The sequence below is a fragment of the Ascidiella aspersa genome, chromosome 2 (assembly GCF_963924565.1).
Source record: "Ascidiella aspersa chromosome 2, kaAscAspe10.2, whole genome shotgun sequence".
Classification (NCBI taxonomy): Eukaryota; Metazoa; Chordata; class Ascidiacea; order Phlebobranchia; family Ascidiidae; genus Ascidiella; species Ascidiella aspersa.
Window position 1 is genome coordinate 32091158 of NC_139448.1, and position 27035 is coordinate 32118192.

At 37.0% G+C, this 27035-nt stretch overlaps 1 protein-coding gene across 1 annotated transcript; it reads right to left on the minus strand.

Annotated features, from left to right (window-relative positions):
* Positions 1-783: 783 nt before the first annotated feature.
* LOC146164951 (solute carrier organic anion transporter family member 5A1-like) lies at positions 784-26791 on the minus strand. Its single transcript, XM_083382906.1, has 17 exons — positions 26407-26791; positions 25264-25456; positions 25013-25181; positions 24717-24862; positions 24244-24380; positions 23640-23775; positions 22362-22488; positions 21756-21851; positions 21562-21683; positions 21198-21362; positions 20443-20653; positions 17299-17440; positions 15128-15265; positions 14423-14531; positions 9905-10008; positions 3674-3896; positions 784-3088 (listed from the first exon to the last, which is right to left on the minus strand). Exons 2-17 carry the CDS (start codon positions 25325-25327, stop codon positions 2832-2834), a joined length of 2346 nt encoding a protein of 781 aa, XP_083239032.1. The 5' UTR covers positions 25328-25456; positions 26407-26791; the 3' UTR covers positions 784-2831.
* Between the last annotated feature and the right edge of the window lie 244 nt (positions 26792-27035).

Below are 27035 nucleotides of genomic sequence, written 5' to 3' on the forward strand. Positions count from 1 at the left end.
TTTATGTGCTAGACCGGTTTGAAAGTCGCAGTCCGTCCTTTATGGAACTTTATAAAAATGGTTGTTTTGCGAACTTGCAGGTTACATTTGCGTTTTGTTTTACGACTTTTTAATGTACCGATAAACATAACATAAAAAGTGCGACTCTATATAAATTACTATGTTTGCCACTTTAAGGTAAATGAACGATGAAATATATAGGGCTTCTGGAAAGTATTGTTTTACATGATTTCACCGTGGCTAAAGGTTATTCTAGCCAAATATATCTAGTTAAAAAACATTCTACGCTTAAATGCAGTATTCTGTTTTGTCAAATACGCAATTTTTTCGCGCTTCGCGCGAACCATTTTGCCACCGGTCTAATTATCAAATAACTTTTTGACGATACTTTTTGTCGTCATTTCATGCCCCGACCTGATGAAAATCGTTAATCGCTCCTGGCACGCATGGCGCATAAATAGCCTGCTTTGTGGCCCGCGAAGTACATCAACGAAATATTGTGGCCCGCGATGCTGTCAATCTTGGACCACCCTGCCATAGAGTACTCATGTGGTATTGTGACCATTTTTACCAACTCGAAGGTTTCAAAACAGTTTTTTTTTCAATAGTTTTTAGACCGCTAACTTTACAATCAGACAAAACTTTACAATCAACTCTAACCGAGAAAAATCGATACTCCTGGTGGCCTGCGGTTGTCCTAGCACTTGACAGCCCTTATCGTCTCAACTACGCCCTTTTCTGCTTTTCTAAATACCACGATTTCAACATCGTTTTCGTTCGTACTTTTATTCCACGCGATAAAAAATATAGCTTCGAATTTTCCAACAAAACAACGTTCGAAGTATGACAACCGGAGGTAGCTAGAGGGGATGTCACGTGACGGAGAAGCATCATTGCTTCAGGAAGCGCACAAAATGGAAAAAAGGAAAGGTAGAAACACTTACTAAAGTGGAACGTTTTACTGTTTCTAAATAAGCTTCTATAACGTGTAATAAATCGTAGATCATTTCATCTTGTCCCGATGCTAAGCTACGCACTAAAAACAAATTAAAACGATCTAAAAAACACGAACACGGTAAAAGAGTGAGATTGTACCATTGGGGCCATAAAATTCAACCTTAAAAATCAAACTAAAATTTTCCTACATGGGGTGGTTAAAATAGAACTTATACACAAAAACAAAAGATTCTCAAAAATCAATCACTGAAGTAATAACAGTGGTAATTAGTGGAGTATAAAGACCAATTAACAAAACTTTTGAATTGCAGATCACATTAAAAGTTGGTGAAACTACGCTGTTAAACCGGAACCGGTGGTACACTGAGTAACGCCTCCAGAAAGCGAGCACAAAACACGATGTGACGTCACGAATTACCAACTGCGTAATTTTACGTCACAAAAAAGTGTGACACGTCAGTGTGCGGCACAACAAGTGGTACGATGAAGGGTAAAAGGCAAATCAACAAAACGAGAACAAATTAGACGTAGTAAGAATTTCAAGGCCCATACAGAAGTAAGAACCATTTTAAAATATTCGAATGAATGTTTTATATTGGATGTTAAAAATGAATAAAGAATTATTCGAAACGTTCAAAATGATTCTTACTTCTGTATGGGCTTTGAAATTCTTACTACAACATCCAACCATTATGAGAAAAGATTACTTATTCACACTGGTTCGTTCGGTCTGTTGCAACAGACGCAACGCTGTCAACCACCAAGGAGTGTGAAAATTAGGGCAAGGCACGGAATGACAAGTATTGCCTATTTTCAAATTTAAACCTAAAACAGAATGACATGAGGCCTTTAAGCCTTTGAATAAGCCGTTTGTCAGAAGCAAAATGCTTACACAACAAATAAACGGCTGGAAAAGCACAAAACCACTTGCCGGCGGTGAGGATCGAACGCGCGACCTCAAAAAAAAAATAATAATAATTAACACAAGGTGGTTTCGCGAGCAATTTTCAAAAAGGTAGATTTGTTGGCGTAATTGAAAAGATAGGACGTGCACTATTTCGACTTTCTTCTTTATTATCGGCGCGTAACCCTGAACTGTTCGATTTAACCAAACGATTAAAGTAAGCATATAATTTTTACAGCTTTACAACATCCTTTTCTTAATATACAGTCTGTTTGTCACTTGAAAAGCCAAAACCATAAGATTTAAAACGAAAATGTAACTGGACATAAAAGGAATAAAAAGTGTTATTGTAAAGGGTAAATTGTGTACCAAATCGGTTATTATCAATTGTCTTAACACGATAAACTATAGTACAAGACGAACTTGCGACAAACTTGATTCCTGGGTTGCTTTTGAAACGTTTTGATCACGTATTATCAACTAGTTGGGTCGATGCATATGGCACTTCTTACTTTGGTGCATAGCTAGGATTTTTAGAAAAATCAGGAATATGAATAGATTTTATAACATACACCTCGAACAGCATAAAGCAAAAGTTGTTTATAACCAAGCCTTAAAAACCTTTTAAAACACTTAAAAGCGCGAAAATACAGCCATGCCAAGCTAAAAACGCAAAGCCAGCCATAAAAAGCTACCGCTCAGGTGAGATTCGAACTCACGCCCATAGGAAATTGCGACCGCTGCAATAGCGAACTGTGCTATCAAAAACACGCTCGAACGAGATCAAGGCGCGATGATAAAGAAAATCACTAAATCAGCTGCTCAACAATTGAAAGAAAATTTTAGTTTAGGCCTGACTTGAGATGATAACATCCCATTGCCAACAAGCAAAACCTCTCACTTGCGGCGCAGGGCTGGAACTCTTAAATTTTAAATAAACCGAAGTCACTTCGAGGATGACGTCACACGCTTAGAGCTTCGCGTCATCCAGTTGTGACGTCACTGGCCCCTGATTGGAGCTGATCAGGTCGAGTTTGAGCGATTCTCGATTGGGAACCAGCGCCTTCTGGCTTCCGTCGGTGCTCACAGACGAGCTGCTCGCCGCTGATGACGCAGTCGTTGTGACGTCATTAAATTTAATGACGTCAACGGTGGGAGAGGAGGCGGTGCGTGACATCTGCGAGCTGCTCGGGGTCTCGCTGAAGGATAGCTCGGGAAGGGAAGAAGCTGTGAAGTGTGTGATATATGTGTTAGTATTGCGCTTTAAGCGTGCCACAATTAGGCTATTTACTACAAATTGGACTTTTTTTTCATTAACATTAAGTGTTTTTTAAACTATTTGCCAGCGCTTCTTAAACGGGTGCGCCGCAAATACAAAAACAATTTTTTTTTTCGTTTTCTTTCGGCTTGGCCCATCGAGCATAAAGTACTTAAAAAACGAAACTAGAAGGCGAAGTGTAATAAATCTCAATTTAAAACAACTCCGGTATACCCCTTCCAGGATGCTAAAAACACCGCACTCTGATTCAAACGAATTTCACGATTTTTGTCTTGCATAAATTTACAGCAAACGTTATCAAACTGATAAACTCTATAAACCAGCGCTTCTTCATCGGTAAGCCATGGAAGGGTTACCAAGTGCGCCACAGGCAAACGCTCATTCGGCATACTGTACATTATTTCGAAGAAATAATACGGCTATGCCCCTGATGTAATAAAAACTGTCAATAAATCCAAGAGAAATTCCGGACTACTCTCCAAAGGGGTAAAATAGCTTAACAACCGCTGCTTCAAGCCAACAAAAACACTTACACGTGGGTCCCTCGGAGCGTTTATTGCTCCCACCCTGCTGCTCCTTGTTGCTCTTGGAGAGCTCCTTCCTCCTCCTGATCTTCCGCCACTTGGTGGTGTGCGTGTGCTGGGAGTGCTTGCGTCGGCATAGCAACCACGAGAGGAAAACGAAGCCAAACGCCACCAGCTTGAGACTGAACGCGACGCCGAAGAAGATATAACGGAACGTCCGGGCGTCGTACAGCTGCGAATGAAGGGGATGACGTCATTATTTTTTGCGATGACGTCACTCCGGTGGTGGCGTGTACGTGTGCTGCGGGTGGCGTGTACGTGTGAGCGTAATAATGTTGGCTTTCGATTGGTTTTGACCGGTAATAGCGCCTGATCCGTGAGTATTATAGAAGCTCAAAGTCACTTCACAGTAAGTTTAAAGCTATAGAAATATAAATTATATAATATAGACAGGTTTTTAAAGTTTTGGGTTGAATAAGAAATACATTTGAGACCGTAACTATTTCATGTAAGTACTAACTTTTAAATCTACTGTTGTTACAGATAGGCTATATTTTAATGATGGGCGTAAAATATCCACCTTAAGGAAGCGCTTCGCAACGCATGTCTCGCTTTTTGGTTTGTTCTGGTGGCTTACTTACTGCAGTAGTTTGTATGGCTGGACTTCGTTAATTTCGTTTGACTGTTTGAGCAGTCGTCTTTTACCTTGCTAGCGATCGTTAAATAAATATACATGAAAGATTAATAGAGTAGAGTTAACACAGTTCGCTAAATATTTACTTTGTTAATTTGGTCCGTCAAAAAGGTTGTGAAGCAAGACTTGAAGGTTTATTGCCTAACTACGTTATTTTAATGACTAGTGATATAAGATATGGCTGTTAAAACATCCCAGATGATCATGCGGAAAATTTAATGTCGCAAGTCGCTTAAGTAATTGAAATTTTATGTTACGATTATTTTCTTGTAAAAAACGACTCTTATTCCCTGGGTGGAATAATGGAAGACTGCACCACGACATTTTCTCAGTCGTCCAGCGCACTGACTACATATAAACAGAAAGCTAAAATACGTATAGCTTTTGGCTGGCGCTTAAATGTTGGTTACGTCTGCTAATTTGCAAAGTTCAACAGGGGTCCCAGGATTAATGCCTGTGTGGTCATGTATCTAAATCATCGATTGGATTGTTAATCGCTATCAAAAACTCAACCCAAAAGTCGCGACCGGGTCGCCGTTTGATTTGATTGGGTCGAAGTTCACATGGCTATATAAATTCGAACCTGTTAATACTGTTGTATTTGGTTTTGTTCGCTTTCAAAAAGTAAGAGAATTGGCTCGCCAAAGCTTCGCTGTTGTGCGTACGTTTAATATTTGGATCGGCGCAGAAAAAACGGTTGAGAAACACTGGCCTTTGGGGTTGGTAGTCGCAGGTTTCAACGAAGAACAAAATGCCTTTAACAGAGACTGGGGTTTAAGTAAACACAAAAGAAAGGGTGCAGAGATTAGAAGCAAAAGACCGCGAGTGAAACACAAATCCTTTGGAAAGCGAACGCAAGCTTGCCGCTGGAAATCTAATTAGGTCGTTTGACGAAGCCAAACCGCAACTTACGTCACGAAGTGAGTTGGAAGGTAAGGCGAGGTCAGCTAAAAAGAAAGCCGCTCATTGGGAGCTAAGAACGGCGCCAAGTCTTGGAACAAAGAAGAAGCGATTTCGCAAGGGTGATTTTAGCGGGTTTGACGAAGTCACCTTTTAACGCACGCTTGTTTTTTACCATGGCTTTGTTATACCTTTTCAACCCTTTGTCCAGTTCATCTTTACTGTTAAAAAGTAGGGGCTACTTTTTTACAAGTCTCTGTAATGCCCTGTTAGCCCTTGTTAAAAATGTACGCGTGTTAGAGATCATGGCCCTCTTTTGCTATAGTTGCAAGTGCTTCTGTAATAGGAAAGTGTCCCCCTTTTTCTACTTGGTACTCTTTAATACTTCAAAAAACATGTTACAATACAAATGGCGATTGCCTTCGTTAAAAAACACGGTACAACTAAGTTCTTGAAGTGACCATGGTAGAGGTGAAAAAGTAAAAGTTATATGATTAAGAAACCCTGTCGCTTTTCGAAGTGGATGTTAACAGATTAAGAGTAAAAACGCTCGAAAAAGCGTTTTTAAAGTGGACAACCTGTCAGTGGGGGTCTAGGTTACAAAAGCGTGACAAACAATAAAACCTGGTATTTTTATGCTGTAAAAAACAGAACTTTTATGACAATTTTTCAAGTGTGTGGAGCGCGGTTGATGCTGAAAGAAGGGATTTAAGCCTTTAACACGGCGGCGTATTTGGCAGAGCACCACACGCCTCAGGCCGCCGCGGTAATGAAATATTTCACACGGTGGTCTTTTTCAAGTTCATACCTAATCTACAGTAAGATGGATGACGTTAGCATTGCGAGTTTTCGCCGCCTGAAAAAAAAAAAAAAAACTGAAAAAAAATTTATTTTAGAGATGTGAGAACTTTAACGAAACAAAAACTAAAAATGTGACGGATCTGAAACGAGTACATGGACTTGACACAAATACTTTCTGTTAAGATTAACAGTGAGCTTGCTAAACCGCGTGTTTATGTAAGCACTTTATGACCTATTTAATTGTGTGATCTATCTATGACTTGCGGTCGGTGCCTTGACACTGTAGTTGTCCTTACGGCAGTTGGTGTTACTACCTTGTCGCGGTAGGAGCTGTTTTATTAACATTGTTTTGTATTGATTCATTCGATTTAAGGAATCCACTTGTTTAAGCCTTTGCGTGTTTTAATAAATTCCTGAACGTGTACACTGATAAAGACTTCAGTATCGGATCGGATCCATTAGTTTTCACTTTCCTTTACTAATTTTAAGGCAAAAAAATTTAACGACTGAGTTTATAAACCGTTAGATAGACATTATTGAAATCCACGTCAATATGGTATAACACGAAGGTCTATTAAGAAAAAACACCGTGTGGTAAGAAAAAATCCTGGCCCGACAAAATATTCTGTAAAGACAAAAATCCTTGGGTACACTTTGCACTGATCTGTCATAGCTGGAGAATGAATGACAAAACCAAAAGAGTTGAGTAGATCGACATCATCTTGATTAAGACGTTTCGATAAGAGCTTGTATCATTAACTGAAGATGATACAAGCTCGTATCGAAACGTCTTAATCAAGATGCAGTAGATCTACTCGACCTTTATGTCTTAAAAAATCCTCGTCTTACAAAAATAAGACTAAGAATGTCACAACTGTAAACTGAGTAACGAGTAAAAAAATGTGCTATACTCGTTGCTCGGATGAGTTAATTATCTGAGGAGAATTTCCGGTCCCACAAAAACACCGAAATCGCATTTGCGGTGCAACGCTTTGTTTTTTCGGGCGCTACAAAAGCAAACCCACCAACCGACCGAAATTCCGGAGCTATTTGTCGTGAATTATTGATGCCTCGTTTAGGCCAAGCAACAAGAGACCTGCATAATTGTTTCTTTAGGAAATCAGAAAAGCGCCCTGTCGAGAATTTCGCGCCCCTTTCTCTCTAATTTTGGACGTTTTGAGGGGCCGTGTGCATTAATTTCGATCCGTGTCACGAGGACAGTGAAAAAAACCTCGATCCGGAACACGAAAACAAACTACGTCACTGTGAAAAATTTACATTTTTAGGAACGCGGACCGGCGTTTATGACACACCCGCAATTGAAAGACCCGAATTTTCCAAGTTGCAATACAGAAAAGCCCAGGTAAATTACATGAACAGAAGTTTGTTGTGAAAAGAATTTATATTGCCCAAGTGGCATGTTTAGTTACTGCAGAACGAGAATTATTTCACTTCAAAGGTAGAGGTTCTCGAACATTTTTTAATGAAGACCACTAAAAATATTTTTGTTTCGCTTGGATCCGGGTCGGCAAAACATTTTTAGAGATGACGTTATAAAACAAATATATTTAACAAATCCTGCTGTTTCCTGTAGAATTCTCGTGAAGAGATTAAACTAAAAATCGAGTTAAAATTCAAAAAGATGCGATAGAAGCGTTTTTGTTAATTAATTATTTTCTTTTAGAAAAATCATCCAATTTTTAAATGAAATACGTTTCAATTAGGCCTTAAAGGACCCTCAAAAACTGTCAACGTACCCCCATAGGGATCCGCGGGCCCAGTTAAGAACCCTCGCTTTAAGGTTGCCTTATATGACTGCCGCACCTCTTTTGCGACTTAAGAAAATTTGGAAGTCTCACGCACAACTTTTAGCGTCACATTTTAACTTCTTACGCTTGCGTTCCACCAGAACGGTATTTTATTGAAGTTTTCTCAAGCGCGAAACCCGCTTCCGTGCCCAAGTTTTATATTTTCACCCTTGAAGTTTATAGGTTCACTAACCGTCAGCAGCAATACAACGTTTTTATAGAGCGCCGAAAATGAATTTAGTGATGTCGATTAATTCTAGAAAGATTAACTTTATTGCGAGCCTAAGCTTACACTTAAATCAGCGAATCAAGGATCCATTTTCTTTTCAAAAAATTAATATCATCCTTAACTACCACTATAGTTCATGAACATTGGGTGGTTCTTCTGTACATTGTGTAACACTGTACAACGCATCAAAGTACACGTTCATCGTAAAATCCTCATATCCCTAATGAGTTTTCCAAGCCCCTCTGCTTATGGACTCAGTGGTTAAGTTAAAGCGATAAAGTTATATAAACGAACAAGAAAAATGCCACGCGTTTCAAACCATAGCGGGACAAATTACGCGTGTAAAACTTGAAACATAGGAACACACTACCGCGCACTAACATAAGTGTTAAAGTTTTTTATCCGATGTCTCGCGGAAGCCAGGTTTGACACTTTTAAACCTAGACAAATTTTTGCAGAGTTTAAATACGTTTTATTCAAAACTACGAGTCATATAATCAAAACAGCAGCAGCACAAACGTAAATCAGCTCATAATTTATGATAACCGAGTGAATTTTCTATAAAAAATCATTTTTATACCATAACGCGTATGCCAAAAAAACATGTAAAACATAATAAAATGTTTATCAAAAAAATGTGTACCATTTAGAAATGTGGAATTAATAAAAACTGTTAATGGTAGCAAAAGTTTTACATGGTGTTTCCTTCTGTTTTTAACTAAATAGTGACTTGTATATATACGCGTTAGCGAAGCGGTGATCGACAAGCAGAAACCTGATGCCGGTGGTTTTAAATTACAGAAAGATAAACCCTTTTCTTTGAGTATACAAACGTTTTGCGAAGCAACGAGACGAATTTCTTTGCGCGCAACCGAATACATTGCCCCGTAATTCGGCGAGCGTTTCATTTCAAAAACACTATCGAGTTACCAACTGTGCGGGCCAAGGACCGACAGAGGACACGACCCGGCGTATGTTATCGCGGCGGGCTTTAAACGGCAACAAATAACACAGAGCGCTTGTCGGTATGTCTGTTAGCCATACTCTCTTCCGTTGCGAGTCGGTATGCGAAAGCGAAGCGAACCGGTTAAAAATTGTTTAAATGTCAGTGTTTGTAAATCGTCTGAGTGCTTCGCCGAAACGCAAAATTGGCATCTGCAGATTATAGGAAAAATACACGACTTTCAATCTTTTTTTTGCGAGATAAAGTCATTGGGCACATTTCTTGCGTTGGCTGTGTATTCTACATATAATGCTCGGTATGTCGATACGTATAGCCTCTGCGTAAAGACATTTTAATACGTAAATTGACGCTAACTGGCACCAGGCTTGTCCGGAAAAGAAAAAGGCTGCAGATTGTATTTTAAACAAGCGGTTGGCTCACGGAATGTAAATAAAAATAACCCGTTTTTAAAAAGCAACTAATTGCGTCGCCTATTTTAATTCGAAACATATGGCACCACATTGTACACATCGCTAACACAAACGCCAAATACTAGCGAAGCATAGAATTTTACTTTTCATTTTTTGGGAAAGGGAGGGGGTCGAGTTTTGGGACTGCTATGAGTTTAGGTACTATTATAAACTATGAGGTTTATCTTATTACTGACTTTGATTAGTACAGAAATTCTAAAGAACCTGTGCTTTAATTTAAAGTTATTTTTGTCGGTTACCTATAAGAGCTTGAATATTTTTTGTTTTACACATTTAGTTTGCAACAATCGCGAAAGTCAGAAAACCGTTTCCGTACCTAAAAAACAATGCCAAGTAACACAAACCAACACGGAAACGACGTATAAAAGACTTACCAAACACGAACCGGTGCCATTTTCACACTGATCAGAGGCGCCATTCCAAAGAAGGCAAGCTTGGTCGATCGCTATGCCGAAATATATGGGAGCTGGGATGTAAGCTGAAAAAAGCAGGGTGTTTGGTTAAAGGCCGTTCACACTTTGGTGCAAACTCGAAATCAAACAACTGTAGGTTTCAATGCAAATTGCCTTCCTGTATGCACAGAGCTCGAAAACTGATACCTTACATCAGTGGTTCTCAACCTGCGAGAAATTACCCATAAATCGGCAATTTAAAATATTTAGAGGGCGCAATTTTGACAATAATATGTTGTCCTATTATACTTATAGTTAAAGGCTGAAAAGAAAAAAGTAGTATTATACTTCGTACACTGTCTAAGTTTTGTTAAAATCGTTGGATGCAAATTGTCAGGTCATTACTGTTGTTTATCATAAATCGATAATTGTGAGGGATACCTTGATAAATTTTCAAAAAGGGGCAATTGAAAGCCATAAGTTGTATTTCAGGGGTAACGACACTGAACGGTGAACAACCACTTTTTACACACAAGGCTTAAACGTGAGGTTTAAAACAGGTGATTTTATAAAAAAAGGCTTGGTTTCTATAGGAGTTCGAAGGGAGTTGCTTTTAACACACGGGGATATAAGTATGTTAGCTCAAAGCATGGCTTTGAATATTGGTTTTATAAAATGCCTACGACTTGTATATTTTAACTCGGAACTGCGAAAATGCAATGACTGCCACCTATATGCTGCGGAAAGATTGGTCAATTTTATGACATTCAGTGTGGCATACCACAGTTCTATTTTTGTCAAACACGGTGTGAGCAGACTTGGATAACTAGATTTATTTTAGCTTTTTAAAATTAGATTAAACTTAGAATTAGATCATTTCAGTTTTTCCAAATTAGATTAGGATTAGAATTACCGCACGCTTATAAAAAAAAACGCATTTCAACTAGAATTTGAACTAGAATTACATTTACTATTCACAATCAATTTAATTTAAATCATTAATTTTTTTATTAAGAATGTGAATGCTAAGTATTCCTGTTATAATTTTATGCCTTTTAGCATAGCCTATGCTTTTCATACTGTAAAATTGTCACACAAGTCGTTTTGGATCAAAGAGTTTGAATTCAAAATTGTTTTTTCGACCGAGAAAGTAGAATTTTTCGGTAAAATCCGAATAAGATTAGAACTAGAATTAGAGCACATAAGCAATTTACAAATTAGATTAGAATTAGAATTCGCCGCATTTTGCTCTAAATCACCAAACTAGAAAACTAGAATTATCTAGTTGTCCAAGTCTGGCTGGGGGTGTCCAAATTATTTCATTGCGATACCGCAAGTCTCCTTGCGCAAGGAAATTTTATCAGGGGCTTGTACACTTGGGTAATGCGTTTTTCAAGCATATGGGCGCCATGCAGAAAACCCAAATCGTGATAGTGACTGTGTAAATGCAACGGTTGGATTAAAAAATCCCGAAAGATACGTGCTACCGCTTAATGTATGACGACGTTTGACGTTTGTGTGTTTTCCGCTTTTCCGCAAACACATGTCACGTAAATCACGCTTTCGCCGCGCGGTTTGTTGTCGGGAATTTATTACAGAGTAAATTGGGCGCAACATTCTGTTCCAGTGCGCTTCAGCAAACAAACTACTGGGCCAAGTCTAATGCTGAAATCCGAGCTTCTGTTTCGGCATACCTTTAAACACATAACTAATATTATCCAATGTCTAAAGCAGTGTTGTAAATAAGTCATTTTGAAATGACTCAAGTCCCAGCCAAGTCTTTGCAAAAGTTATCAAGTCAATCCCAGTACAAGTCATCAGTTGCCCAAGTCACGTCCTAGTCAAAATGTTTTGATAGCAAAACTTCAAGTCAAGTCATTGACAAAAAAATAAACATTAAACTATTAAAATCGGCAAGGTCGCTTGGTTGTAAAAAATAACACACCTGAAATAACAAAAACGCAATCCACAGCAAGCAAATTGCAGTGCACAAATTAATAAACAACACAATTGTATTAAAAATGTTTAATAAAAAACACTCTTTTTTAATCCAAGTTATTTGACACTTGACTTAAGTCCTAGTCTGTTCATTTTTTCCCAAATCAAGTTAAGTCAAGTTATTGAAAACAGTGAATTAAGTGCACCTTCGTGCGTCAAGTCATTAACTCAAGTCATTACAACACTGGTAAGAACCAATATTAAAGTATGGGTGCCAAAATCAAATATAGCTTGTGGGTCAATTACTATGTTTCGTAGAAGCCAAGATTATGGTGTTATATATATTTGGTTGCATAATCGCTCGCGCTGAGACGCCAACTGGCAATTGGAATCCGCAGTTTTAAAGCTATCAGACAAGCCACGCGATATCACCTCTACAGGTTTGCACAGCATCACGTTTCATAAGTAGCGTTGCAACACAAACCACAAAACGTTACTACTCGTCAAGCCTATAATACCCGCGCACTTCTAAAATGGGCTTTTTAAATCGCGCTTTAGTTTAGTGCCTGTCACCGTGAGTTAAAGCGAAGCAGTCGGCAATTTTAAGGCAAAAAATGCGAGAGATTCTGGCGGGGATAAACAGCAAGTTTATTATTGCACCACATGTCGAACTCGCCTAATCTCTCACGAGTTCAACACAAGACGATAGCATAGTCGCCCGGGGATATTTTCGTTCCTCAAATCGCCAAGATTTCGCTGCGAATTCGACCTACCACTTACTCAAGCGGCTAAAAATGAAAGTAATCGTGCCCGCTCAAAAAACAGCATATTTATTGTTTTTCGATCGACCGTTAAAAGACTATTGGTTGCTAGTCTTAGGCATCATTTGTGGCAACTTTAATGCTGTCGGCTTCGTTTCAGCACCTTGATATAGACAATACAATATTAGTTTTACACTCATTCATGTAAACTGCAGTGTTATAAATAGGGATGTTGAAATTAGAATCCCCGAGGATTCTTGGACTTGAGCTTTTGAATCTTGAGTAACGAATCCAGAATATCGAATCCTAGTATATTTTTTATTAATTATTTAACTATTGATTATTTTTGAAAAAATATTTACTTTTCAAATATAGACTAATATTTGAATTTGGGCTTCATGAACCCCTAAAACTAGTTTAGACCAGTGGTATTGCACAGCTGATCAAATAAGAACATAGTTAAAAAACGGAAAAAAAACCACTGCTTTTTGATCCGGTAAACCGACCGAGGAGTATCAGAGATGCAGAAAAAAAACGAAAAAATGTCCCACTTCTAAAAGCAGGCCAAAGTTTCGTCGCCACAAAGCTGTAGAGCGAAACGAGCGCTAACTATGGCGTGATAATAGCGCGTTGAAGTAGGCTACGTTGCGCAACTCGTGTTGGCAAGCCCTCGAAATTTGGGAACTGCATTAGCAACGCTGCTGGAAATTCCCTGCATCTATTTATCACGTTGAAACAGCATTCGGCGCCTCACGCTTTAGTAATATCCTGTTTAGCTTAACCATTACCAGTATACCAGCAACTGTGAAAGCTATCAAAACATCGGTGTTTCGCAATGCTAATCCTTTTAACAGCAGAGTTAGGGAAAAAACTCACTTTAAGAAAACCTTTAACGGTACGAATTCGGGAAAAAAGTTGAATTTTTTAAATTAATTTAGTAATCAACTGCAAGGAAATGAAACTTAAGGAGCGAAACGATAATTTAAGTTCCACTTTGTCAAATAGTCACCGGGTTGGTCATTTTGGTTAGCTTTTTACTACCGTTTTTAGTTTTAAACTAGACAACGACAAGCCAATTGCATTTCGAACTTGTCTCGTAAACCAGGCAATTAACGCTGCCCAGGATTTACGTAGTAAAAGTAATTATCGTGCTAATTGCAAACCCATTATGAAAACACGTTCGCGACTTTGACGTTGTTTCGCTGGAAACACAAAAACGAAAACGACGAATTCTCGAAATGCTTTCGTTTTAACAACAACATCAACAATCAAGCCAATTTGTAGAGATTTTATAAAGCATTAGGACCTCCGACGCTGGACTGTGGTAAAAAAATAAAAAAAAAACTACAGGTCATTGGTTTAGATCTCCGTTCCTGGCACATACTGACACACATTTTTAAACAGACAAAACCGTCTTGTGCCTTTTTATATATGTGGGCTAGGCCAGTGGTTCTAAAAGTTGGGTAAAGTTGCCCGGCATACATCTTTTAAACTCATGCTTGGATTATTACTGAAATGTAGGCTTGAGCACACCGTTTTCAATCTTTAGATGATTATTTATTCGATATCTTGAGGAAAGTTGATTTATTTTTTGACGAACACTGGTTAAAAACTGATTTTAGTAGTTCTTGTTCCGTAATTTTGTTTTATCTTAAAACGAATGCCCCTTCGCTTTAAAAACGGGTCAGTCAGGTGAAAAAGTGTGAAAAACAGTGGATTAGGCATTATTTGGGCCAAGAAATTTGTAACCATTAAAAGTCAACACGAAAAAATCGAGCAAATATTGAAAACAGTAAATTACCGAGGGTTCGGAAGAAGACGAATTGAAGTCCTGCTGCGAAAGGTCGTTCGTCGTTGCCAACGCAACGGTACGTCACCATCAGCGACGGCGTGTGCGCGCATACGGTTGCCTGGCAACAAGGAGTATATTAATTTACACTGTTAGTATTGTGTATTAGGTTTAATGCGCAGCGTAGTAACAATATTTAAGATAGACAAAACGCAATGCAGCAGTACACGACTCAAATCGTATTTTTGATTTAAACTCAAGGAACTCAAAATGTGGGAAACTTAAATAAATTTAAAATTCGCGTGGCACATTTTTAATTTTCATCAATACTATTGGCCCTAAATTAGAGTGAAATATAAATGATATAATAAACCTAACATCCAATCAAGCGATTTTTGAAAAACAACAACAGTTTTTTTACTTTGGATCATAATGATTGAAAGTTGTAAAGAGACGTATAAAGAATACCAAAGCCCATACAGAAGTAGGTAGCATTTTGAACGTTTTAAATACCTCTTATTTCACTTTTGACATGAAATAAACCTGCCTACTCCTTTATGGGCTTTGATATTGTTTATAGTTAATTACGTGTTTTGCTATTTACACATTTTAAAGCTAGAATTATCTCTTCTAAATATGGCCATTCACAAAAAGGCTATATTTGTTCAATCCGAGCAGGATGTTTATAGTTTTTTTAACACTTCCCTACACACTCACCATTGTAACGAGAAAGAGGCAGAACAGGAAGGGAATAAAGGACGAGGTGCAGTCCCTTAGGCATTCCCCGTGGGTTGCAACTGCTGGTCCGACTTTACCCGACGATGGTGGAATGCAGGAGCAGTTGTAGTACCACGTCTGAAATATTGCGTAAAGGTTTTTCACTAAGTTATTTCTGGCGACTTTAAAAATAGCGGGAAGTTTAGAAAGTGGCAGTAATGTTCGATACTCGACTTTTCATTCCGGTAAGTTTGACCGATATTTTGACAAAAAGTATCGCAATCCGATAACTAATGACGTTATAACTATGCTCAAAGAAGCAAAATGAAATGAAATTGCAACGTTCAAAACGAGTTTTTCTAGGCTATTGCGCCGAATTGGCATTTGTATTTAGAAGTTTAGTTACCTCTCGTTGCTAACCTTATGTTTTAATACATTTTCTGCTCAAGGTAGAATCGCTGCGTTAGATCTCACATTATGGTCGAAATTCCTACGTCAATTTGGTATCCGATAGGGGCACATACCCCCCATATCGGACAAGTACCGATACTACCATTTGGCATCGGGTATCGGCCCCGGTCCAATATTATCGGACATTCCTAGTAGGTGTTATAGATTTTTTTGACTGACGATTTCTTTGCAATTTTTAGAGCCAGGTCGTATAGATTTATTTACAGTTTAGTGTTAATGTCTGGACAGTTTTATAAAGATTTTCGGCAAGCTTTGATCCTAATAATTCAAAAAACCAGATCGTAGTATGTACTAATGTTAGACTACTTGGATGCTATTGGAGCCAAACTAATGCCACAAAAACGTGGGCTTTTACACGTCCTAGTTTACACATTTTATCCCTGTCTTGTTTGATCTAGAACCCTACTTTGGCCCAAATTAACATACATTTCTATTAAAACAAAATATATATCTCCATCAGAAGGAAAACTGAATATAAGACAAGTCTAGCATTGGTTTGTAGCTTAGCGTCTCGTGTGTTTTCGTTTACCTACGGAGTAGCCAAATGAACAAAATTAAGAACAGATTATCCTAAGGTCCCTGTGGATGCTTTATCGTATTTTTTTAAATAGGTCTAACCCCTCGGGGGCTGTCGTTTTGGCTTTCGCTAAAGGGACAACCTGTTTATTGACCGCTTAATAGGTAACAGCATGCGTTTGTTTTTAAGTAACTAACGATTAGGTGATTTGAAAATACAAAAAAGTTTCAAACGTGATTGATAATTTAACTGAGAAAAAATGCCCCGAAAAGTAAAGTACCTTTGATGGTAGGTACGTCATAAATTTGTTTACGAGTTACTTTTTTTTCGTGTTACTTTTACCTAATCGGGCCAAAAATGACGGCAAATCGTTTAATAAATATTTCAACTCGTGTTCTTCGAACAAACTGCAGGGCTGGTCTAGACGCACAAAAACGGCATATCATTAAAGCCACGAACGATTAATGGCCAATTTTCAGAAGTATCGAAGTTTCAGACACGACTTAATTTCACGGGGATTTTTCGTCGCCGCTTGATTTGCATATAGCGCGTATTGTGCTGTTCGAATTTCGTCAGCTAGCTCGAACTAAACCACCACTTCAGACAGCAGTTATGAACGTGTCAAGAATATTAACAATAATAACAACAACTACCTGCTTGAAATATATTGCTGGACGCCAAGGTTGTTGTCTTCTAATTTTTTCGTTTTTTTTAGTTTGATACCGATACTAAATATTTTGGGCAAAAATTACAGCTGTATAATCCGATATCGAGTAATGTCATAACTATTGTTAAAATTTCATACTTGATTAATTTAACAACTCGCAAAAGGTAGTGTTTTTTTTTGGTTAACAAGCCTTGAATACTTCAAATTTGCATTTAGCATACTTTCACTTAAATACTTTTTATTTAAATTTGTATTTAGTACTTTCACCTAAACACTTTAAATTTGTATTGAGTAGTTTATAAGAGTTTCGCCTTGCTTAGAGTTTTTTGCCAACGTCGTAAAATGCTACAATGAGATTGCAAACAACTAATACGCAAATATTAGTTCTATGTTGAAAGGTCACTGATATTGTCTACCCAAGTATCGGACGAATACCACAATTGCCGAAAGGCAACGGTTATTGGCTCCGGTTCCACTTTTTTTGGAAGGTCACAATACACAGAATTGCTTTCCTACCTGGGTTTCATTGGCGAAGGAAGACTCGCAGCCGGCCCAGCAAGGGTTGTAGTACACCACTCCGTCGGCACATATCGGCGAGTAAGAGGAGGTAAGGCAGGAACAGGCAGAATTGCAGTAGGAAGACAGATTTTGCGAGGCACTGGAAAAAGAACAGCGGTTTTAAAAGTTGATTCGGGACATTTTTGGGACATAGAAACACAAAAGGTTGCTTGAACAATGACTGACTGCTAATTTGTGTCTAAACAAGCGGGGGGTAATCTCTTATAGCCGCCTAAAAATCACGATTAAAGGCCACTGGGAAAGACATTGTGTTTAGAGATGATCTTTTTGGTAAATATTCGCAAGCATTCACAACTTGGATTAAGTTACGTACAATACTAGGGACTTAATCTAATCCTACCCGGCAACTCTGTTAATCATAATATTCCAACGCTAGAATTTTCGATTTTATTAAAACTTTAAGGTATTATTTTATTTATGCTACAGAGATTTTTAACTTAGATTTTTTGGCGAAAATCAAGCAATCTAAATTCTCGTTTGACAACGGGGAACGAATGGGCCTATATAAAGGATAACGAAAGTGGGACTGAATATTTTATGCTATCGAAGGGATTCGTACCTCACAATCTATTGTCCGGTCAAGTTGGACGAAAAATGTGATTTTACAACTGAGGCGATTTTAAAGGCGTTTAGCTGCTGAACTAAGTGCGATACGTGGTTGATTAAGGCCAGCCTATACTACAGGCCAGCCTATACTGCAGACTGACAGTTTCCGGGGCAAAACCCTGGAACCTATAGTATAAAGGATGCGCGGTGTGCTGAAAGTTCATATTTCGCCCTTTTCAACTCAGAGCGAACGCGTTGTGCGCTAAATTAGGAAAACTGTTGTTTGACCGTATGTTGCCAAATTGTTGCGTAACTGCTGCTACTAAAGCCATAAGCGCAACAACACATGTTTTCCGGTAATAAGTCGGTCGTGCGTTTAAACTGCTAAATCAGCTTTAACGCGGCAAGGTTTGAAATTCCCCCCAAACTTCAACACCCCACATTATGGTGGTTAATCAACGTTCATGGTTAAACCAAAAATAGCATTACTACATGAGACTCGAATTCGAGCATGCGTCATTTGAGCATACCATGCTATCAACGAACTTTGTCACGTTTCTTTTTTTTTTTTTTTTTTTTGGGGAAAGATTTCATTTGAAAAACTTTTATTTAAAAAAACATAGATTAAACTTTTTCCCGTTCAAACAAGCATTTTTCTTCATATAAACGATTTATGCAACGGTTGCTTTACGACCCTAGAACCTGATATATACTCGTATTTTTTCATTGCAAAAAAGTATACGTGAAGAAATATTCAACACTCGACAGTGAGACGTTCTAATTTATTTTAAACATGGCTGGCTTTTCAATTTGACCTTAAAATGGCATGAAACATCCTTAGTAACGGCACGAAGGTGTACTTTGTGTGTTATGTGAAGCATAGGCTATGGCGGTGGAATGCTTTAGAAGGAATTGAAATTTGGGGGAGCAATGTTTATGCAATGAAAATAAAGTAAAAAAATGTTTTTGCGGTTAAAAATGTTGAAAATTTTGTTTATTATAAAATCCAGCTGTCACTTTCCTGGTACAGAAAAGCAGAAAAAACGCAACAAAAAAGCTATTTTAAAAGTCTTCTAGAGCGCCAACTGGTCAGCGGGAATATTTCTGGTGTCGGACAGAAGGCATGAAATTACTAGGGTGGGTCGCCCTGCGCTAATTGCGGCTTGGTGTACGTACAATTGACAGGCGGAGAGGATATTAATGTGCTCGTTTAGGCAGCTTCGCACCGGAAAAAAGTGCCGCGCCGATCGGCTTTCCGACTCGTTTTCTTCCTAAATGCCTTTATTTTTGTATTCTGGTGCGTCACATCAAAGACATTGTGCGGGAAAATATGTCTCCGAAATTCCGCAAGTCTAAAACTCGACCGAGAACAAAGTGTGTCGTTTATTTCGCCTTTTTGCATTTTTTAGCAATAACCAGAACAATAAATAAACCTTTTCCTTGGGATTTGAAGCATAATGATTGGTGGCTGTAGTTAGACTATCGAAGCCCATACAGAAGTATGTAGCATTTTGAACGTTTTCGAATGTCTCTTTATTTTGAATACTTCTGTATATACTTTGATATCCTTACTAGTTCTTTACTTCTTTTCATGTAGAAGTATCAGATGTTAACAATGAATAAAGAGATATTCGAAACGTTCAAAACGCTACCTACTTCTGTATGGGCTTATGGTTACATTTTAGATTTTATCGAAATAATGCAAATTAACCTGTTTTTTTAAGTTCGAGTTGCCAAGCATACGGGGTTAAACGTTGAAAAAAAAAACAGTTCACACATGTTTCACATATTTTCATTATAAAAGATTAAAATGCTTTCAAGAGGCAACGTGTTTGTTGATTCTGAACCCGTGTATATAGAGACGAAGGTTTTAAAATTTCGGCGCATGAAAAATTAATTGATATATAATGGGAGCATTGAAAGTTCACACAAAGCCCTGCATTGCGTTTTTCCAAAGTGAAACAAACAAAGAAATGTGGGGAATATTGATTATTTTCGGACAGGCCAATGACAGGAGTGCAATGTAGCGAAATCCAACTAGTGACACTATAAACATTTTGAATACAGTCACAAAAATCAATAAATATAATCAGAGATTAGTGTTTTTGTTGAACGTACATTGATGTTAAAATAGTTGCGTGTATTACGTTAATGATAAAATGAACAAAGCTACTCTGTAGTGGGTTAGGGCTAATTACAGCAGAACTACATGTGCTTGTGGAATAACTAAATACAAAAGCTTGTGAATTATATTAGTGTTAAATAGGAAAAATTATGTTAATATTGAAAAAAATATATATTTAATGAAACATCAGCATCTAACTTTTGTCCCTTATTATTTACAACGCTTTATTTTATAAACAAAATATTTCGTTTTTGATTAAAATATTCATAAACTGACCCTTCAAAATTATGGCAAATTAAGAAAAGGTATTTGAACTCTTTTTTTAAACACCAGTATCTAACTCTTGTCTCTTGTTAGGTAAAACGTTTCATTTTATACTAAAATTATAAACAAAATATTCACAAACAGACCTTCCAGTTATGGGGTCGTCGAAGTAGGCATTGATCCCCGAGACTTGGCTTTGTTCACACGAAATGAGGAAGACAGAAATAAAGAGAAGAAGGGAGAGCAGGTTGCTAAGCAACGCTGTCTTGGCACATCCGGTCATGTTTAGCTTAAAACGCTTTACAATGTAGCCTCCCAGTAAAATCCCAGTGCCTGCACTTGGAACCAAGACGGCACCTAAAATTACAGAGGTGCTTAAAAACTTGGTGTTTTTTTCTTGATTGGAAAACGAATTTTTTGCTTAGTGTTTAAAAATTACCTAAATTAAAAATAAAAAATGCGTTTTTTTCACACTTTTTACACTTTTTTTTATTAATCATGGAAAAATTATTAAAATGGTTTATTATCTTTTCAATGTGTTTTGTGAAAATGTAAATCTTTTTCGTAAAACTCCTTTACTGAAAAATAACGTGAGACATGTCAAGAAAAAATTAAAAATTTCTACACTACAAGTTTAATGTTAGACATTTCCAATTATTAATTTAAAAGATATGCACTGCAAATCTAATTAAACAAAACTATGTATAGCGTGAATTTTTTACAGATAGATTAAATGTCAGTCATCACAAGCTACTGATACACTTGCGACATCATTTACAGATAATGACACATTTTTAAGGACTTTTGTGGGTGTACAGTTTCACCGAACCATGTTCACTTGGGGTCCTTAAGTGAATAGAAAAATTCCCGTTCTAACTTCAAAAGAACCAAATCTAAGTACCTGTGACAATACTGGCTTTAGCGGTGTCTATACTGAAGTGGCTCTGTAGAAACTTGGGAACAAATGTCAAAAAGGCGGTAACAATGGAAAACTCGAGGGTCGATGAGCAAGTCACACACAAATAGATGGGGTTGGAAAGCAGGGAAAGAAATGCCTTTGGCAACTCTGCAAATAAGATACATAAAAAAAATTAACTTTTGTTTTGCAAGATTTAATTTAGAAATTTCGCTGCAACTAGCTGCTTTGTGTAATTCGATATGTAACTCACCACTTAATGTCAATTTATCATTTATAAAAAAATTAGAAATGTGACTAACATAAAGTTACTATTTCAATCATATTACAACTGTTTAAGAAATAAAACCTTTAAGATTCTTTCCGAAGTTTATCACAGATGTGTCCAAGCTATCCTCTGTGGTTTCTGTTTCTGTTGTGACCGTGGTAATGCTAACAGGTGTGCCGGCTGTAGAAAAATCCGGAGTTTCTCTGACAAAAAGACCAAAGTGTTAAACTTCAACCAGAACTAAATATAAACAGATCTCAATGTTAGTTGCTTACAGTCCTGATCTTGGCATTCTCAGCTTTCTGGGAAACATTAGGAGCAGAATTGAAATCAGAAAACAGAGAGCTGCACATACAAGGTATCCAAGCCACCTGCAAAGAAATAATCATTTCTCAAAAACTTACTTACTTTTATCTTAGTAGACATGATTACTGTATACTTTTGATATATGTTATTTAGTTTATATGTTAAGCATGCAATCGAACTTTTTACATGAAATTGATTTGATTTTTTTATACCCAAGATATAGTAAAATTTTAATCAATGAAAATTAAAATCGAAATACCATTTCAGTTTTTATCTACCTTTATTTATTTAACTTTTATTTTGCATATTAACTTTACATGATGCTGAACGAATTCTTTTTATTTGCACAAAAATGGAATTTTTTTGATAGCAAATATCAATGAAAATATCGGCCAAAATATAACGATACCAATATATCGAACAGAGGAAAATATCTGCTAATATTTTTTGCCAACCGATATATTTCTATATCTATTATTTTTATTGAAAAATCACAACAGCTAAAAAATAATTATTCAACTAATCTAGTTTAACCTCACTATATATTTAACAATACATAAAAAGGCTAGACTTACCAGGCACCAAGAAACTTTGGATCACCGGACGATAAAGTGTTGCCAAGGTCAATGTAGAATGTGAGGAAAAATCCCCCAACAAGATACCCAACTGCTGGGCCAACTGCCCCCATGGCATAAAGAATAGCTAGAAAGAATAAAAAAAAAACAATATATTTTAAAAATAACAAGCAGTAATTATTCTTTCTTACAAAAAGGCAAAAAGTTTGACAAACCATTTGATTCAGATAAACCTTTATTTATTCAACATTTAATGTCTTTGGGGATTACTTACATTAAAGGTATTTCAAATTTAATTTTGTTAAACAGACAAGTAAAGTAACATGAGGCGTTTAAATCAAATATGCAAAAAAGCTATTCGAACATTACAACAGAAGTATTTTATAAACATTTGTGAAAGAAACATCAATAATTTCAGACAGCATTGTTACAAACATGAGCACAGACAATGCAGTTCAGATGCTTTGATTCTCTTTCTTGGATTTAAAGTGATTAACCTAATTCCAGATTAAGTTGTGACAGGCTGGCCACCGGTCAATTAAGGAGACAATAGATATTAATGGAAGTAGGAAGGAAAGAGCACAGCAGTAATGTGCATTAATCCACTTAAAGTAATTCGGCAACAGAGAAAACACCCTGCAAATGCCTGTCTTAATGTAGTTCACTAGTTTAGCCATTTGGTTGGCGCAGACAAAGGAAGGATGGTAAAATTCTGCGCATGTTGCACATTTCTTGGCCTTGGGCACCTTGTGGCCTAGCCAGTGGCACTACAATTGCTACATTAATAAAATGGTGGTGCAATCATGTTTCGTTGTGTCACACAATGCGTGAGTAGTGAGTACACATGAACACATGGCTGAAAAGTTTGTGTTTTAATTTTAAAAAGGGAACAAATTCATTCACAATCCTTATAAACATTAATTTAGATAAGGTGATTTTTTGCGAAAGAAAATCCATATTAAAATGCCCTATCAATTGTTTCAGAAAGTTTGACAGCATGATAAACATGACATTTGGTATTGCCTACTGATGCAAGCATTTAATAAGATAATGTGCCACTCGAGGAATTGTGTTTTGCATCAATTTTGACTTTTGTATTTTATAAAATACAATTGATATAGATGTAAAGATGTTTCTAAAATTGGTGTTACCCTAACCTAAAGTAACCCATAAAACTTGTGATACGATCCTTAGTTTGGGAATGCCTCTACCACAAGACTACAAAAACAAAAATATTTCTTCCACTATATAAGTGCAACATTAAAAGCAATTCCTTACATATGTACAATGACGAGCTCTCCCTTGGTACATTATCGTAAATGTAGGTTGTTCCGAGGGTATAAATTGGCGTAGACCCTATTCCCATAATCATGTTGGAGATGACGAACAGAAACAAATACAAGGAATTGGCCTCCTGTTTAACATAAATAAAACTTATAAACGTGGGTAATGGAAACTAAACCAAGTACAGAAAATTATTTGTTTGCAAAACACAAATTCGCCATACACAACAAATAATCACAAATGCAAACAATAATAATTACTCATCAATAAATAAAAAAAAATTTGACTCATAAATTTTACAAAAATTGACCACCATAGAGTTATAAGCACTTTATATTAAAACAAAGATAGCTGAATATTAATATTTATTACAAAAAATTATTCATGCCTATCCAAAAATTAGACAAGATGAGTAATTAAAATAGCATTTGGTACACTTGTACTCAAATTTGGGTTCACAAAGCTTTGTATATAAGTCTACATTCAGCTGCAATTAAATAATTTTCAAGTTTTACAACCACAAAGAGAGTAGACCAGGGGCAGCTGCTAGATTGCTGCCCAAGTTGGTAAATGTCACACAGATTAAGAGGTTGTTTACTTCTGCTTCACATTTGACATCTGTTGCGTTGGTGCGATTTTCCACACAAAGCAGGGGGCTTATGACATTGTCCTCAGTAATGCTGTGAGGCTTGTAAGGTTGTGAAAAGAACTGGGGAAAGGCAAACAGCAGGGAGCCTAAGAACACATAAAAAACCAGATGTTTTGCTAACTAAATAACTTTTTGTAGGATATATATAAAAATGTGTTAGCTCCAACAGTTATATAAAATGCTAAATTTTATCAAATATTAAAATCACTATTACGGTGTTAAACAAAGTTATACAAAAACGTAGGTATCTGGGCCAAAATGTCAGTTTACTGTTTCAATTACATACATCAAAAAAGTGATCTGTATCTAGTGTCTGTAAAAACCACAATTCCCGGCTTGTAACAAAATTGGACTCATGCAAACACAAAGTACTACAAATAAAGCTATTGTAAACCTTTAATGACTTAATATCCAAAACCTACCAACAGCAACCGCTATTGATCCAATTCCAACCCATCTGGCCCTGTGACCTTTTCCACCAAAGTAGGAAATAAACACGACCACAACCAGGCTGCCGATGTCAAAACTGGAGACGACTAAACCGGACTCTGCACTTCTCAAGCCATACCTAAAATATGTAAAGTTTGTAAGTTAGAGGTGAAAAGTGTTTCGAACAAGAAATCTTTTGAAATTTAAACAACAGTATTAAGCAACTGAAGTTATGCTTGGTAGCAGTATACAAATAACTTTAATTTTAACTGTTATAAAATTCACAAACCTCTCCTCAATTGTTGTTATGACACTGCTAGTGATGCCAGAAACCAGCATACTCTGTACCAAGACAAAGAAACCAATTGCAGCCAGAAACCATTTTGGCGTCGCAAATCTTTGCAAAAAATACGGGGTGCAAAACGGCAGGCCGCACAGATTCTTCTTTTTTGTTGGTTCTAGAAAGTATATGAATTTTAATGATTTGTTTCAAAACATATTTGGTAAAATTTTAGGAAAAAAATGAAATTTAAAATTTACTTTCAGCAGAAGTTCCAGGTAGTTGAAGATTTAAGTCACGGCTCGTTAGTGGAGGTATATCCATCTTGTTTACCACACTGAGTTAAAGACTGAGTAGATTATTCCAAACTTTGCTTCCACAGTTTGGTTAGTTATTATACTTGTTTTGAAGTAGCATAGTAGTTATTGTGCAAATAAAGATGAACAAAGTTTACTGTAACAAAAAAAAAACATAAGTCTTTAAGTATATTTAAAATTCAAATTGATAACAGAACTATAAAGTAATAAATCAAGTCATTTTCATCGTTATACATTTTTCTAGCATTTAAAACTATAGATTTATCAAACGTAAACATTATTTAAAATGCAAAGCAAACCATGCAATGCATAGGACAGCTATACAAACTAAACGTAAGATCTTCCATGCAATGTTGCTTACTCTTGGATTATGGCTAAAAATAGGTGTCAGATGCTTAAAAACCACTTAGCCTATATTGCAAGTTACCAAGATCAATACACAGAAATAGTTTTCGCCTTAGCGTCTCTGTTAATACACATTGGAGGGCATTCGCTGCGTCCTGCATAGACTTTATTGCAACACGCGAATTGCAAAACAAACCTACGAGCTGCGACCTTTAAATCAAGGCACTCCATTAACAAACAAACCAGCGGTTTTCGCGCATATCACGGATTTCATATAAGTCGCGATACACACGCGTATCACGAACGGCCGACAAATTAGTCATTAAGCTAACAGCCTGCGCCGTTGAAGTTATGGCAATTTTTGACATTCCTACTGTATCGTAAACATTCGAGCGGTGGCGATGCGGTTATAGTAGCAGCTATAAACATTTAAATGACTGCAAGTTTGCTGAATTGCACAAAACGCTGTCTTAGTAAAAACTATAAATACAGTCTGCTTCTGTGACATGTTACACCAATTAATTAATAATTCGCACACCTAACTTTTTTTTCTGATAGCATAAAATACCTTTGGTGTGCATAAAACCTAGATGACATAGCTCAAAATTGATGCTGTGCAACATAAATTCAGGCGAAAATAACCATTAAATGTAGACTGACATGACTAAGTACATCGTTTATACACTGCGCCTCCATTAAAATGAGAAACTAGGCCATGAGTGTGTTAAACTACCGACTGACCATTGGTAGTTGACCGATGGAGTCAGTCAGTAGGACCACGCGGCTAGAGCTGTTGGATAGAGCAAACCCTTTGTTTGCCCCGTCCCGTTGCCTTTCTCTATCGCGCAGCACGCGAACAGCGTGCTTGGTTGTTTAGCAAAACAGCTGATTCTCTGACGTCATAATCGTCGAATCGTGACGTTGTTCGCTCGCGGCTGTCGGTCGCGCTTGGGCGACGGTGCGTGACATAAAAAACAAAATGGATGATGGTTTTGTGCATGATAGCGTGTCAAACAGGGATATTAAGAAAACAAAAAACACACAAAGACTTTCTAAATACTTCGAAAAAGGTATGGGATGACTATAAGGTTCTCTGTTTGAAGTGGTAGGAATTGGCGCTGGTCTAGAACCCTACCCTAGAACCCTTTGAGAGAGTCAAGAAATTTATTTAATGTAAAATGTAATAATACTTGTGACCCACTCAAATCCAAACTAACCTACATATTAATAATTGTTCCTTTATTAATTGCGTTCCTTTAATAATTCTTTTAAAGCTGTGGTAGGATTCTAGACCAGATGCCAGAAATTTTCTTAACTAAATAAAATTTATATGATAATTAAGTACATTATCCTTATGATTTCTAAACCTT

What these genes read in the sequence shown, in the direction of transcription:
- LOC146164951 (XM_083382906.1), bottom strand. Translation starts at nt 25,327, where the DNA reads ATGGATATACCTCCACTAACGAGCCGTGACTTAAATCTTCAACTACCT. An exon ending in CCTTCGCCAATGAAACCCAG is followed by an intron (nt 15,266 to 17,298) that starts GTAGGAAAGCAA and finishes GCAATATTTCAG; the next exon opens with ACGTGGTACTACAACTGCTC. An exon ending in CGTCTTCTTCCGAACCCTCG is followed by an intron (nt 10,009 to 14,422) that starts GTAATTTACTGT and finishes TGCTTTTTTCAG; the next exon opens with CTTACATCCCAGCTCCCATA.